Source organism: Mchenga conophoros, linkage group LG19 (genome assembly GCF_057382185.1).
Source record: "Mchenga conophoros isolate Kocher_MC1m ecotype Shallow Benthic linkage group LG19, M_conophoros_male_GT1.1, whole genome shotgun sequence".
Lineage (NCBI taxonomy): Eukaryota > Metazoa > Chordata > Actinopteri > Cichliformes > Cichlidae > Mchenga > Mchenga conophoros.
In genome coordinates, this window is record NC_140544.1 from 31600847 (window position 1) to 31616897 (window position 16051).

At 41.1% G+C, this 16051-nt stretch overlaps 1 protein-coding gene across 5 annotated transcripts in view; it reads right to left on the reverse strand.

Annotated features, from left to right (window-relative positions):
• The window catches only part of LOC146552671 (pleckstrin homology domain-containing family G member 3-like), a 30575-nt gene extending 14524 nt beyond the window's left edge, over positions 1-16051 (reverse strand). For 3 of the 5 annotated variants that reach the window (XM_085256529.1, XM_085256527.1, XM_085256526.1), the window contains exons 1-2: positions 15829-16051; positions 10518-10579 (exon numbers count right to left, since the gene is read on the reverse strand). Coding sequence is in view for 2 of the 5 variants with exons in the window: in XM_085256527.1 (XP_085112653.1) it covers positions 10518-10566 (49 nt within the window). In the remaining 3 variants the exon portion in view is untranslated. Of the gene's footprint in view, positions 1-5028; positions 5122-9548; positions 9713-10517; positions 10580-15828 lie in introns of those variants that run through there. The other 2 variants (XM_085256528.1, XM_085256530.1) reach the window with 2 other exon arrangements.

A 16051-nucleotide genomic window follows, 5' to 3' on the forward strand; every position in this document is an offset into this window, starting at 1 on the left:
CTCAAGCTATAATACAGTTAAATCTATGATATAGCCACAACTATGTGAAACCACTATGGTAAGTCTGTTTAGCAGTGCAGTGTAAATGCAGAGTAATTATTAGCACAAGAACAATGGCTCCATAAACATACTTCAATACACTGTAAGTGTATATGGCTTCCCCGCAATGCTCCTGCAATAGATGGCATTTTTCCATTGTAGGCGTGCACTGTTTTCTTATTTTGATAGTTTATAATCAATCTACAGAAACAAGCCTTCTGCTTCTCTTTTCTGCAGTTCAGTAACAAGTACCTGGTCTTTAGTATGCATTAGCTTGAATTTAGCTCATTATTGTAGAGCTATGCAGACACACCGGGGTAAAAAGGGAAATAAAAACAGTGATGCCACCCACAACAGCATAGGCCTTATAGGGATTCAATGCAGCTACTAATGGCTGTACAGCATCGATATTCCTCATTAGTCGTTATATTTCGCCTTCTCATACATGCAGCCATAAAAACGCTGTTTCAGTAACAGACATTCATGACAATTACCTTAGACAATATGTCACAAAACAGATCATCATAAAGGAAGTGAATAAAGAAGGATCCAACTGCATGAGTCCCATTTTTGGACAATGTCAGATAAAAGTAAATCAATGAATGTTTAAGTAACACTGAACAGACTACTATCCAAGAATCAATACATAACTCTGTTTCCACTCCCAGACTAAGACAGGAGTGGCTTACAGTAAAAGGCCTCACTCAGATCATTACTGACACGGCCCAATTACAACGCCACATATTATATGAAAAGCCCAGCCGTTTCCTCGCTCTCCGGACTATTGAAGACTGAACTTTGGAAAAACAGTGAGGGGAAAAACTCATGAGAAAAAAAAAAAAAAGGGGGGGGGGGGGGGGGGGTAAGGGGAGCAGGAGCTTTGTTTATGCATCTTTATAGAACCATGACTGAATTTAAGAGACCTGGAATCCATATTCAGTTTCACATTCTTCCTGGCCAGATGGGGAATTTTCCTCACAAACGTTTCCTAAACATATGAAATCATAGCAGGGTGAGAATGGCCACTGTGCAGAGAGCTCCATTTCCTTAAATATTTAGAGAGTAAAGAGGTCAAAACAGTTTGCCAAGCTAAAGAAACACAGCTTTGTCAAGCAGTTCAACTCCAGACTAATAAACAGAAATCTACGGAGGCAAATCATCAAGTGATAATTAATGTCTTAGGTCATACTGCGTGTGGATGGAGAGCATAATATGGTGCCGATACAACCCACCCAAAAAAAGCCACTTATGTCACGAGCTTGAAAACTTCTTTCTGTTCTACATGAGTGATGACAAGCTTCAACTTGCATATCTCCATCAGTAGATGTGCAACAACAGATGCAAGATAATCCCAAGGTTTTAGAAACAAAAATATGTTGCAACCATGCTGATTCACCTTTCCTGACTTCACTTATTTCCCAGCACAGAACATGAAACCGTTTAAGAAATAATATTAAGCAAGTCAAACGTTTCATCTCAGAGCATGGGAAGAACATAAAGTTAGTGATTTATGAAGTGATGTGCACTGGATGGGTTTCACTTGAAAAGTCAAGCCACCTTTGGTTTATTCAGACACACACACACAGACGCGCCTCTTTTGCATCTTGAAACTTTCCATGACTCAGTAGTGAGCTCATGTTGTTCATACTACATCTACAATCTGCACCAAGCCTTCCCACTGACACCGTTCCCATGCAAAACCTCACTGGGAGAAACAGATGGGCTGGCAAGCACGAGGTGACCGCTAGAGAAAGCTCTGTTTACGCTCTGTGACAAATCACAGGGTTGATGGTGTAAGGGGAGTGTAGTGGTGAGCTATTACACTCAATACACTGCTATGAATTAGGCATCTGCTTCCTTTGCTGCTTCTGTCGGTACTTTTGGTTTTGAGCCTTGCTCTGTGAGGCATGTGAAACTCCCTTCCTCTTTCCATTTCTTCCTCCCACCCAATATCCCTCTATAATAAAGCTTCTTTGTAGCAGGCTGCAAACACTGCCAAGTTAAGAGGAAGAGGAACAACACAATGTGAACTAAAGATGGGCTAAAACCCAACTCTTTTGCACAACCACAGTGACAAAACAAAACATGCATGAGTAAACTGCATTATAAGGTAAACAGCGGCATTGTAAGAATACTCTGGATTTATCTGCAGATTGGAGCGTGCACACTTGAGATCAGAAGGAGCTCAGCTTTGATTGACCACTTCAGAGATTGTACAAGCAGGAACTATCAGTAGGTGATACCACTTACCACATGTTTTAGGTTAAAACTGGAGGACCAAACACCACCTATGCTGAAAGAGGCTGAGCAGAGGAATGTAAATGACCTGCTGATCTAAGATAAGCCCAATGTGTACTCCTGTGTGACTCAGTGCAAAATGTTTCCAGTCAGCCTGTCACAAAGATGACAAAAGCCAAGCCAGTGTAGTCTGCATCCTCTGTAACATTTCCATTTACATCATCTCTCCCTCCATATATCCTAAGTAATAAGAAAAACCATCATGCAGACAGTGCAAAAGGAGAGTGTCTGGTCTTGCTTGGTGCCACATAGTCTCTTCAGCATGTGCAAATATTTATTACTAATCTCTGAGGGATCCGTAGCCACAGTGGCAAAGCCGTTCCCATTACTGTGGCACTCTGTTGTCAGATGTGGAGCGCTTTACAAGTGTCTGCCATTTAAATTAAGCCTTTTGAAGAATAAATACACAAGATTTCAATTAAAGAAACAACATTACACATGTACTGCAAACAGATCAAAGCATCCATACTGTGCAGTGTTTTAGATGAGTATTTGGTTCAGGCCCAAATGTCAGTGATGTTTTGGCAACACCTGCAGGGAAAAATCATTAAATAGAAACCACCACAGCAGAGGCTGCGAGCACTAGTTTAAATAGATGCTTTCTAAAAAACGGTTAACTAGCTAAGGTAGACAAGCATGACATTTACACTTTCGAATATTTTTGCGTAGCAGCTCGATTTTTAAGTGCAAGTTTTAAACATCAGGGAGGAAGTGTCAGGAAAACGCAGTAAATGTGGATCTCCAAGGTGGGCCAAGTTCCATTTCTGATAAAACCTTCATGAGAATACATTCATAACCATTTCAGCGATCCTGTTAAGAAAGCCAGAACCAATTTCATTGACAGAGGTAATAATATACTGTATATTAAAGTGGAAAGTGTCACAGAGACGCACCATGTGTAAATAAGGAGCAGATCAAAGGGTTGCATCCATTTTTAACATCGGTGATACATGCAAGCCGAGATCAATTTTCCTTTTTAGCCACACATTACAAACTTGACACCCTGTCTACCTATAATGTATAATTAGCATATCTGCATTCATTTACAGTCTTCATTTCCTGTCTCTTCATTTTAAACAACTCAGTGGACAGACCTGTTAAACCACAGATTATACAGAATGCTGGTGGGGAATGTTAAGTATAAGGGAGCTTAAGTGTATGGTCCAGAAAAAAATTATTGCAGCCAAGCCACAAGTGTAATTTTGCCATTCACACGCCACAGTTTCACAAAGTGTTCTACCTCAGCTACAGCACAACACTCTCCTTTGTTTCAGCTGAGCATCAATGCAGCTGGTGCCTTACTGAGATAAACATTAACCAAGTCAAGGCTAGAGTTTGAGATAGTGTAGTATTTGGACTACATTTCAAAAAGTCTCTTAACCTCAACAAGCCAAAGAGTCGAGACTGTGCAATTCTTAATGGATTAAAATAGGTCAGACTCTTGTAGCCTAAAATGGAAAAAAGCTAACCCCTCATTGTAATTCTTTAAATTCCAGCTTCTTGCCTGTTAAGCTGAGGTTAACGTTTACAGACAAAGGTGTTTTAATGCTACAAGCATGACTTCCCTTTTTCCCTCTGCCTCTTTGAATCCTCTGCAGTGGACAATTGAATGCAGTTCAACTGTGTCTTAATACAATCTGTAACAAGGGAGGTATTCCTTAAACTTAAAAAGCTGCAGCTCAAATAATGAGACATTTGAAGACAATCCTTCCTCAAACTTAATGGTATATTTTCAGTCTCGCCATTACTGAAAAGAGACAGCATTCGCTTACAGAGGCGCTCTGTGTCTAATCAGTCTACAACTAAAGAAGTCTGTTTCCATTTCAGCCCAAGCTTATCAGACAGTTAACAAATGCACAGTTCATAAACTCATCTGCCTCTGACATTAGGATGATATGAGTGACATGCAGTCCCTAATAGGATGATGTGAGGGTTGAAGGGAAACACTGAAATGAAAACCTCTGCACCTGGTTATTAACTTTCTAAAAGGCTGTCATAGACAAGATCACCTCAGTCTCAAGCTTCATCTGTCAGAAGCTGCTACTGTATAGGGAACAATGAGTTCCTCCATATATACACACTTGTATAAAACATTTACCAGTCTCTGTCAAAGACACATACAAAGTACAGATGTTACTGTCGGTATGATGCTCTCGCAATGAGCTCTGCAGACATGATCGGGCATATCTCAGTACATTTTTTTCCCCCATGTAAATATTATCACCTTCTCTGTTAACATAAGCCACAGCATGCCACAATGACGTAAGTTAATAGTTACACAACCCAGTGATGATGAGACTCACATTTATCCATCAGTTCATGCAAACCAGCATGATACCCATGCAAATTCTAGCCCAGAGAGGCTCTGGTTTTTATTTCTGGGACACCTAAAACTACCCTCTGTCCATGTACCCGGCATATCTAATCTGTCTGGACTCAACAACACAGGAAGAACCAAACTCTTTGTAAAGGTTGCATTGCACAATGCAACGTCTGCTTGACTTGAAATATGAGGAAACCAAAGTCTGAAGAAGATTACAGAGCAGGTTACAAACTGCACCATGGAAAATATTACAAGCAGCAAGAAGTCTACAATTATTTGTAACCTAGTTTAATTGTGTTTGACAAATGCTTACACAGCCAAATTCAAGACACTTTTTAAAAAAAAAATTCAAATATTTGAATGCTTACCGTATAGACGTGTTGAAGCCAGTAAGAGCCACAGAGCAAAGTCCAATTTTTCAATAAATCAACATTTCCTATCTCCTCTTCAGTCCCTCAACTCCTATGACGACACTTTCAGTATGACAAATGAGGACGCGTCTTGTGTTTAAAGAATAGATGTCTCCCAAAGAGACACACCTGTATGACTACTTTAGCTGAAGTTAAAAGAATCCCCCAAGTGTAGCTAACGTTGTTAATGTGTCCCTGAAAATAAAGAGTTTGCGCTAAAGTCCCTCCTGCGCTACCCACTCTGACTTGTGGCCTTTTGTTTTCTAAGCAAATCAGGAGAAAAGAAACAGGAACACAGCCTGTTTTCCACATGCAAATGCTTATTTGAAAGCAAAATGTGCAATACACATATTCTTCTTTTTTATACTAAGTTAATATACTGTGTTGTGTTGTTTGTTACGTTGTGATGTGTCATATCGTGTCGTGTTATATGTAGTGCCGACGTAGGACAGTTTTTCCAATTTCATTGTACTACTGTACTATGTATGACTGTGCAATGACAATAAAGAGTTATCTTATCTTATCTTATCTTAAAAAGAAGCACTTAGCATTAGAAAAGCATCTTTCTTTTACCATTTGAAAATTGATAAAATACTACACACACGGACCACTATGAAACACCTCAGCTCCTCTAAATGTTTCCTTTCTGGGGACACTGTCATTTGCATGAGTACCTTTACTGGGATTAGAAAAGCACTGTGGATAACCATCCAAAAGAAAAAGCGAGTCCCTGCCTGCTCCATTACCAAACTTTGCTTGGACGCTCCTGCCTGATTCATAATGACTCATGTATTAAATGACAATAAATTGAACACAGCAGACAATGAATCATCTCTAAAGTCACCTTGTGCTATTTCTACAGCCTTATCAGGAACCGGATGAGTGATGGTGATAAAGCTGCCGTCCTGTGAATAACTCTGTTTCTCTGGTACCAGCCTCTGTCTCGCAGTTGTTAACATTACGTCTGACAACTTAGGACAATTAAGTGATACTAACCTGAGACAAGTAAGGGAAATTTAACTTGTTGAATAAAGGGTTTGTTTTAGTCATTTATAAAGAACCTGGCAGTTTAAAGCAATGCAGTAACTATGTTTTTATTATCACTTTCATTTGCCAAGTTATAACATGCTAGGAAAAGCAGAGTTCCTAATGGGCTCATTAATGAATTCACTATCAAGCAAAGAACACAATTAGCAGTTTGTATTCACGTATATACCATAAAGAAAACAAAGCTTTTTTTCCATAATCTGGCTGCACTCACCCTAATCAATGTTCTTATTGCTTTAGAGATTTAGGTATTATTACTTAATTCTTAACTAAAAGAAAACAAGTTTGTAACTCAGTCATATCAGAAGCAGCCAATTTCATTGTACACAGTCTATATAAGTTTCAACTTGTCTGAAGTGTGAATAAAGCAGGAAACTGCACCCATGAGCACAACTGGTCCATGTAGCAGCAACGAGTCTGTTTTACTTTAACTGTCAGAAATATAAGAATCATTAGATTATTATTATTAGATTATTGCAGATTGATATTGCTTAAAGAGGCCTTTAATACTTAGTGCTTGTGAGAGGCACTAAAATGTATGTAGGATATGCAGAGGAAGTGAAGATTAGCATACTTGATTTTACATCAACTCCTTTCTTGTTGCTGTGCAACAAAAACAGAAAAACAAAGTTGCCATCAAGCAATAATCTACCTAAAAATCAAAGCTAAACACATCAATATTAATGTCTAAAAGCAAGACTAAAGCCTGCACAAGAACAAAGCTTAAACAAAGGACAGAAGCTGACAAAAAAAACACCGTAATCTCCTTCAGACCAGGTTAGGTTTATAGTCTAAATTACCATGGCATTGTATCCTGATAAAAACCCCTAGTTAAAAACAGGTTACCTCACCAACTACAAATCCTTTTTCCATAGCGGAGGCCTCAGCTCTAGACTACTGCTAATCTGCTAACTGATTCTTCAGAGCCACGAGAACAGTGTGTGTGGCCATGTTTCACTCAGGAGATAAGAGGAACTCTTGCTTCTCCCTACATCTCAATAAAACCCTTCCGCCACTCAAGATCCACTCCAAGCTTCCTCGTCCAACACCCCTTCACAACCTCTGGCAATGAAGTCCTTCCTCCAGTGGCAGCTGGGAGACAGGGAGGGAGTCTTACACCGATTTCCTTGGGAAAAACTCCTCCCCACCTGGCCCCGGTGAATGGCTGCCCCACAGGAGGATGTGAGGGTGCCTCAGAGGATTAGGCCTGGAGTCTTCACAGACCATTATCAAACAGCATGAGTCAGAACAGAGGTGATTAGACACTGAAACCAATGGCCTGGTTTGATTTCGTATTCCCTGACAGAAAAAATAAAAAAGGTCACGTCAAAGGTTTCCTGCTGTAAGCAGTCCTTCATATGATTTGATTAACACCGCCTCACACGGAACTTTTAATGTTGCGTTAATAATTAGCCTGAAGGTCGGTAAATAACCCGCAGTGAACAACATAGGCCGAATACACATACACAAGCTGAACCTGCATTCCTCACTGGCAGCCAAGGTCAAACTGTTGTACTGAGGAGTTTTAGGGGGGAATTCTGGTGTTCAAAAGTGAAACTAAAAGTCTCCCATTTACTGTCTGTAACATGAAACATTAAGATACATCTGTATTATTTTGACTTTATCAGAATTAAACTGACATTTCAGCACTGGAGATGTCTTAAAGAGTGAAAAGGACAAAACCTGTCAGAAAAACAAAACAATCTTAAATGTAATCTTCTAAAACTCCTCTGTGCTCGACGCAGGCTCTTAAAGGATCCAGCCGTGCCAGCTGACCTCAGTGCATAGGCATGAGATGATCCACTTAAGAAACTCCTCCATCAACAAGCCCCCCCACCTCCAAGACCTCTTCAGGCACACACACGCGCACACACACACACACACACACACACACCTCTAAATCCACTCAAATCATTTCCTCTGGACAACACACACTTCTGGGCCCCTGAGGTGTGAGCCCATTGTAAACTTTACCACCAGTTTGACAATCTACAGCCAAACTGCTGTCCTGTTAGCGCCCAGCTGCCGAGTCCACGCGGGCTTGTGTCGGCACAGCTGTGTGCGGCGTGGAGAGGAGAGGTCAGAGGGGAACCGTTCGTTTACTTCACATGAAGCAGTTTATCACATGCAGTGTTATAAAGGGTGTGGTGGTGTTTTTTCTTGGCATTTAGGCCCCAGTAAAGTTGTGTTACTTTGCACTCAAATAAAGAATCTTGTTACGACACCAAGTTCTCCATCTTTGTGTAGATCACTAAATACGACACGAGCAAAGGTTTTCTCATGCTAAGAGTTTTTTAAAAAGTCCTTCACTACATTTATTACATAAAGTCTTTTACAATAACATTACAGCATAGCTTGATGTCTGCAGGGTGATTAGAATATTATATATAAAATGGCTTTTAGATTGTCAACTGACTGTAAAGTGCAGAAAGGAAGTTGATGGAGGGTTTTATAGATTCAAATGAGATTCATAGAGGCCATCTAACTGGAACAAGCACTGCTGAGAACCTTTAGCTGATGTGGGTAATCCACTGAAAGAGCTCTATAGAAGGGGTGCCAATGTGAGAGGATGTAAAATAATTTATTCTGAAAGAAAGTCTTGTAAGGAGCAAAAAAACAAAAACAATTCTCTATAAATTAGTTTGCATTGTATATAATTGATTTGCACAGATATATGCAACATTTGTGCTGACATACAGGACGAGGAGCTGTCTGGGATTTCAGTCTGAGTTCAAATCGATGCAGAACAGAGTTGTGGCAGGCTCACCTGAGACTCCATGTGATTTCCGCTACAGACAATTAGGTAGAGAAAGAGTTCCAGTCCAGGAGCTCCATTAACAAGCCCACTCAGAGATGTAGCCATCCCTGCCATCATCTATGTCCACAACCCTATGCCCACTGGTGTGGAAAAGCTGCAGTGAATGGAGATGATCCATCCGTCCCCTAGAACCCCTTTAAAGCTGTACATTCTGCACACACAGCTACATTCCTGCTTGGGGTTAAGTAGGTCACGGGGAACCCTTATCTTTGAGAGAGTCATTTCATGCAGCCTCAGGCCTGTTAATGCCTGGATGAACCTTGTCACAGATTAGACACATATTTTTCTTTTTTTGAAATGTCAGAATATATGGATTACACCTGTCCTCAGGCTACAGGGGTTGCAACTGTGCAGTTTCACATTCTAACGCAGTAATGAAAGGTACATTTTTACAAAAATGATTAGGGGTACATATAAGTTACCCTACATCCTTAAATTTGTCTGGGGGAGGAAAAAAAAAAAAAAAAAGCACCTTGGTTGATCATTATTATGTGCATGGCCTCTATCCAAAACCTGCAAGTGGCAATAAAAACGCCCTCTTTTCACTTCAAAATCCTCTGACCTTTTAGAGACACCAGAGCTGGACTGTAACCACAGCCTTTTTATTGTTTACCTTGAAGAGACAGGTCTTCCTTTCACCACATGCATTCCTCCAGCCTGTTAACCACATCCAATCATCACCTTCCACAGCAAGCACATTACCAGCTGCCCTGCCCCTTAATCACCATCCATCCATCCACACAGCAGGGGGGCAGGTCAGTCACACTTTAACTCCAGCTGAAAAGGATTTAACCACAAGTGGGCTTTACTGCCAGGATGATTATGTACAAGTCACATGGGCTATAAAAAAAAAACAAAAAATGTGAGGACATTTACTTGGTGCAGAGTGACATTTTGAGGAAACAGACACATAATTCATGGAGGGCGGCACATGTCTCCTTCTCGCCAAAGCTGAATCAGTGGAATAGGCGTGGGGGGGAAAGGCCACCATTTATGCATTGGTAGTCTTCAGCAACAGTGAAAATCCAGCACCAAATGTGTTCAGTAGAGGAGAGAAGAGAGGTGTGGGGGTGGTGGAGGACTGAAGGACAGAGCAGGCAGATACAAAGAGGCCCTATGTCTGTGTTGTGGCTCTGTGACTAAAGATAATGAACACTAAAATAATATGTAATTTGAGTGGTCCCCAGTATATAAGGTCAGCACTACTGGCTAGACTACCCATCTTGGCTGCCTGAGACACATTCAGGTTTGATGTGCAAGTGTTCAGGGGTTTCAGCTGTATGAAGGGGGTTGGCCAAGATCCACATCCACACAAAGAGGCTCTCTACCAGCCAGGAGTGTAGGAGGAGAGTTCATTGCTCTCTCAGCTGTGCCTCTCAAAGCCTCTACATTTCCTCTATTCTTCTATTTCCAGCATTTTACATTCACCTCAGCTGTACTGCTGTGTTATGTTAGCAGTGTCCTGGGTAACCAGATATACCAGCAGGAATAAACCAACATATTAAAACCCTATATCATGAAACTAGTCACTTTATAGACAGCAATCACCAGCGCTTAGGTCATATAAAATATATATATTTACCTTCCCCCATTGGGCCCTGGTAGAGAGCAGAATGGGTCCCCTCTGGCATGGCACGCGGGCCTCTGGTGCACACAAGAGAAAATGTGAAGGGTCAAAAGAGAATAGAGGCATTTCACAGCAAGACAAAGCGTAATATTAATTCGATTCACTGGACTGAGCTGTAATTGTGAAAAATGCTTTGTTTCTTTACAGAGTCATTCTTGTGTCACGTGGCTCTTCAATCTTGACTAGACACAGCTTACTGAGCTACTACTGAATAAAACACAGAAATTTTCCATTCCCTGCTTACAGCTGTGTTGGCTCATGTTAGCCCCTGGATAATGCAAAGTGGCAGCAAAGGTTTTGGTATGCAGAGGATCAGGAGCTCATGCTAAATAGTGTAAGAACCCACTGAACATGGACATAAGACAGCTCGCCACAACTAAGTTAACGCTACAGGATTCGAGTGCTACGAGTATTGATTCCACATCCTTAAAGTGGACTCATTATGCTCATTTTCAGCACCATGTTTTTATTCTTGGATTCCACTGGAGCATTTGCATATTTCACAGTTCAAACCATTTTATCAGACACTGGTGTGGAGTCTCGGTTCATCCGCTGTATGGAAAAAGGAGATTTTAGCCACCTCGCCTTTCGTCTGATTGTCGACCTCTTGTAAACAGAACACATCAAATCAGAATAATCTTTTATTACAAATATAACCGTCTAGTGAGATTACAGGTTCTCCCTTGGTGGTAAATATTTGTCCTTTATCCCTTATGCCAGGCTGCTGTGTTCTTAATAATGAGCCATGTCCTTTCCAGAGCCACTGTGCTGCCAGTTTCTCACATCGCTGCCTCTCGGTCTCCTTACAGCAAATTAACACGGTGCATGAGAACTTGTCTCTCTGTGATTCCTGGTGAGCCTCCGGCCTTTTAAGCATCACATTCTTGGTCCAGCTAGATCAGAGGAATAGGAATTCTTCAGGGATTAGGATGGGCATTGTTCGTAGTTCATCTGCTGGCCACTGTGCAGAGTTGACAGCCAAGCCAGCCGAGGCCCAACAGAGCCCGCTGCCAGGAGGTTCACCAATTAAGATGTGCAGGAATGTAAAAAGAAAAGTCACTGAGCTCGATCTATTAAGATCACTGCCACATTGTGGGGTCCACTGGCTGGCATAAAGTAAAGACTGTTTGGGACCCCCCCAAAAAAAGCCACAACAAAAATTATGACACATAATTCTTATTATTATTTAAGAATCCCAGAATGAACTAGGACAAGTACGTAATGAGAAAAAAATCCTCCTTTAAAAAGTTAAATGTAGGTTTTGTTTTACGTTTACTTAATTACCTAAAGATATCCTGTGCAGTGTTGCACCACTGGTAGCACTTTTACACAATGTCTTTTGCAATGGCAGGAAAACACAGATGCAAGAATGCATGCACACAGTACACGATAAAGACTAATGCATGGCTTTACAATATCTCATTAATTTACACCATGTAGGTTCTGCAACAAAAGGTAAGAAAACTGTAGCTAGCAAGTACAGATGTAAATGCATTCTGAAATTAACAAGCAACACCAGTTTTTATTGTTAACATAAAATGATTAAAATGAATATTTAAATAAAACATTGTAAAAATACTTAATATAATTATTTTTAATATTCCTGAGATAAGAAAGTGACATCCAACCAACATATGAGTTCTATTGTGTTGCCTTGCACAACTGGTATCAAACGCTGCAAAAACTCAATAAATTTGACCTTTGACTAAGCTCGGCCAATTGATTTTCAAGTGCTGGGTTAATATACAAAAACGCAGTACTGATGCTGAGAAACAGGCTTTGAACTTTTCCCATTGACCAGTGAACTAATAAAATCCTCTGATAATCCCACCTACTATGACCTCTGAGCTAACCTTGCCAAATGACCAGACCAAAACTATGTTAATCTGTCTTTTGTCAATCAGAGGCTAAACTGGGAATAATGGGCTCAAACCTAGATACAGTGCAGACGTCTGGGTCTTAAAAATGTCTTATCAAAGGCTGCTTGTAGCTGTAGAACAGTGGCTTGGGATTGTAAGTTTTAAGATGCCTAACAGGACACTGTAACTTAATCTTAGAACATCTGGACAGTATCATCAATTGGAACTCATTAACTTTTACCTACATTAGCTGACATATGGCAAATCCTTGTTTTCCTAGGGAGGGACAGTGGACAAATTTTGAGTCTTAACAAAAACATGAAACACACGCCCAACATTCATGCCAAACTGACCACCTGTGCTTGAACTAGTTGTCATTTCACACAAATGGAGAACATTTGGTTCCCACAGCTGATGACTGCCCTAACCGCAGCATGAACCTCCCATATGGGAATTTGCAACTTGCCCCTTAATTGAAGACAGATGCCACAAGAGCCAGGCTGACAGTTATTAAAAGAAAAACCTGCAATGGATCATTTCTTTAGACCAGCTGATAAACTGGTCTGAAGAAATGTTCCTCTAAACGGCAGGCTTTACAGTGATCCGCATGATCGGCAGCAAGAGCCCAAATTCCTTTCTTTAAGCAAAACAAACTGACATTTAAGGGGAACAGATGCTGGCAAACATGCAGTACTTGTGCAACTAAATAGGAAATGTCATCAGCGCGGTCTGAAAACACGCAGACAAATGTGTACCTTGAATCAACATCTCTGGTTTGATATGTTATAGGAAAGTCCCCAGGGGCTGATAGCGATCTATCTGGAGCTTTTTTCCGTTCGTGGATGTTATGTGGAAGTGAGACTGAAGAACATGTCTACAGAGGAAATCAGAGAAAAACAATACTTCTCCTCTTGGGGATATGTGCCACTTTCTCTGTCTCTCCAGGCATATACAAGGAAGATGACATCATACTGCCAACTATTTGATTGCATCTGCTTTTAAAACACTCCCCAAAGAAAGCTTCCATGCACAGGTTGTCCTACTACCAAATGATGAAGCACAAGTCGGATTCAGAATGAAAAAAGGGACCTTAATTGGGCTTTTGTGAGACAATTAACAACACAAATTAATTTCCCATGGTGCAGAACAAGTTGATGGGAGGAGGAACTATAAATAGAGAATTCTTGCAGTACTTCTCTTTTGCATCACGGTGAACAAAACGTGTACCCAAACACGGGCCACGGGAAAGTGAAAATATGACAAGTTCCCCTCGGGATGTCTGTACTCAGTCACGGTGGGGTGGATTTTCTTTATTTCTTTATCATCAGGCAGGACGGATGTTTACGCTCAGAACGAATAAAAATCTGACCTGGAACGGCCCGAGATTCTATGAGGTAACCGAGACAGACTCTTTATTATTCCAGCATGGGTGCCATATTTATCTAGCACGACCTCTCTTACCCAGTCCATCCTTGTAGAAAATACCGCTTGAAAAATAGCCTTTATGTGAGTGCCCCCTTTCCCACATTATTTCTGCAGTTTGCCCCCTGACACACAGGCTTTAAGACTTTTAAGACCAGCTTTTCATTCACCGGAGAAAACAATACACCCCAATGGTCGCTGTTTGTCTCAATCAAATCCACAACCTTTACAAAAAGACGCTGCCCTAACCTTCCCCCAGCCTCTTACTTTTAACTCTGTTGCATTTGTGAGCGTGAGGCTTAAGTGAGGTGATAAGTGACCCATCTCAATGAACACCCACAGAGTTGTGCCCATATGGTCTGCGTACAATTTAGCAAAAATAGCCTTTAATGGGAGAATAATTGTTTCCCAATGTGGTGGAAAAGGAGAATGAGCGATTTTCACTTCCCCACCTGAGACCTATAACTGTAGAATGCATACCTGGCCTGCGAGGCTGGAAACGGCCAGCTTAATGTGCAAATGACAAGTGAAGACTTCAAGTTCTGTAAAATTATAAACGGTAGACAACCAGAGGGAAGGCAGTCCTCCATAATGTCCTGCAGTGTTTGGAAGGGAGAGGACCGGACTGAGGAGTAAAATTAGACAAGTCTTCAAATAGAACTGCAGTGTGCACGTTTAAAGGTACATTACACTTCTTTTGCAAGCCAAATGGTTCATTGGGCCTTCTTGAAGGCTTGTCAGTACTGCAACGACAACCTCCCTTGGGTGTCTAGAATACCAAATCTCTTGTGGCACTCAAGTCTCCCCTTTCTAGTAAACACAATGCTGTCTCTGTTTAAAGACAACTTTTAATTCTTGCAGTCTAATCTAAGCTGAAATTTAGAGGGAAAAAAGGAGCTAAGGCAATTCAGGACAATATAAAAAATGCTAAGAACAGCATCAAATGAGCAACGAATGGCTAAATAATAAAGATGGGGATTTCTGAGACTCTCAAAAGAAAGAATAAGGCCTCTATATAGATGAATCCAGCCTTGGATCTGCAGCTCTGGTAATTTTATCACAGCTGCAGCATACCAAGACTCTGGTAGAAGGATTTAGAGGCCAGCTCAGATCCAAGACACACTTGGGCAGTTTCCTGTCTGGACCACCTTAAAGGGAGAGTGCTGTTCATCGCACTGAGGCAACATTTAAGTGGAATAAAGTTGCTTCGTTATTGTCTGAAAGGTCAAGTGAGGTCAAAGAGGCAGAAGATTGAACTTTTCAGCGGTAATTGAGTGATTTTTGCCCCATTCTTATTCTTCAGCAGCTGGTGGGGACGAGTCATTAAACTACCATTTAAAACTTCCCTGTGTCTCTCTGGGGCGCTCATTAGAAGAAACAATTAGGATGGTTGGGGCCAAGTATGCGCTCTGTAGGGGTGGAAATTGGGTGCGAGGAAAGAGGAAACGGCAAGTGATTCAGCTGCAGAGGGAGGACTAGTTTTTCTCACAGGATAAGCGTGGTAAAGTGGAAAATGTCTGTAATGAGAAAAAAAAATACAGACTGCAGCAGCTGACCAAAGTTCATTGAACGGAGAGGGTTTTGCGTCAAAGACAAACAGAACTTATCTGACTGAAACTCGTGCCCACCTCAGGTCCTGTGAAATTATATTAAACAGAAACTGCAATTCATGTAAAGTTAAAGACGAAGAGGTTCTTGATAAGAAACGCGTTATGAGTAACCAACTCCACAGCTCATCTCTGTCATAATATACACGGAGAACAGATTGGCATGCAGATGTTTTGTAACGCTCTGGCGGTTTCGGTCATTTGTCTTTACTGAAACTGAATATTTGTCAGCTCGAGACGTGCTTCACAAAGACAATTACTTTATTATTTTACCCTCTGCAACCACCGAACAATAAAATAAACCACGCAGTGTGTCTTTCCAAAGCTAACGTTAAGTTAGCTAAGATTTGGTGAAGTTATCAAAAGTAGCCCACGTACCCAATTCGCCAACTTCTCTCCTTCCAGCGACTACAATCCTCAGTAAACCCCTTTTTCTTCTGTGGTTTCTGGCTGAAAATATCAGGTTAATCCGTTAGTTTACTCTCTTCACATGGTACATGCAGCTCAGACACACACATCCCAACTGCAGGTTATCAGCTCGTACTGCGTCCGAGAACTAAACGGCTGCATCTTTGAAGAACTGCAAACTGATGGCGCTTTC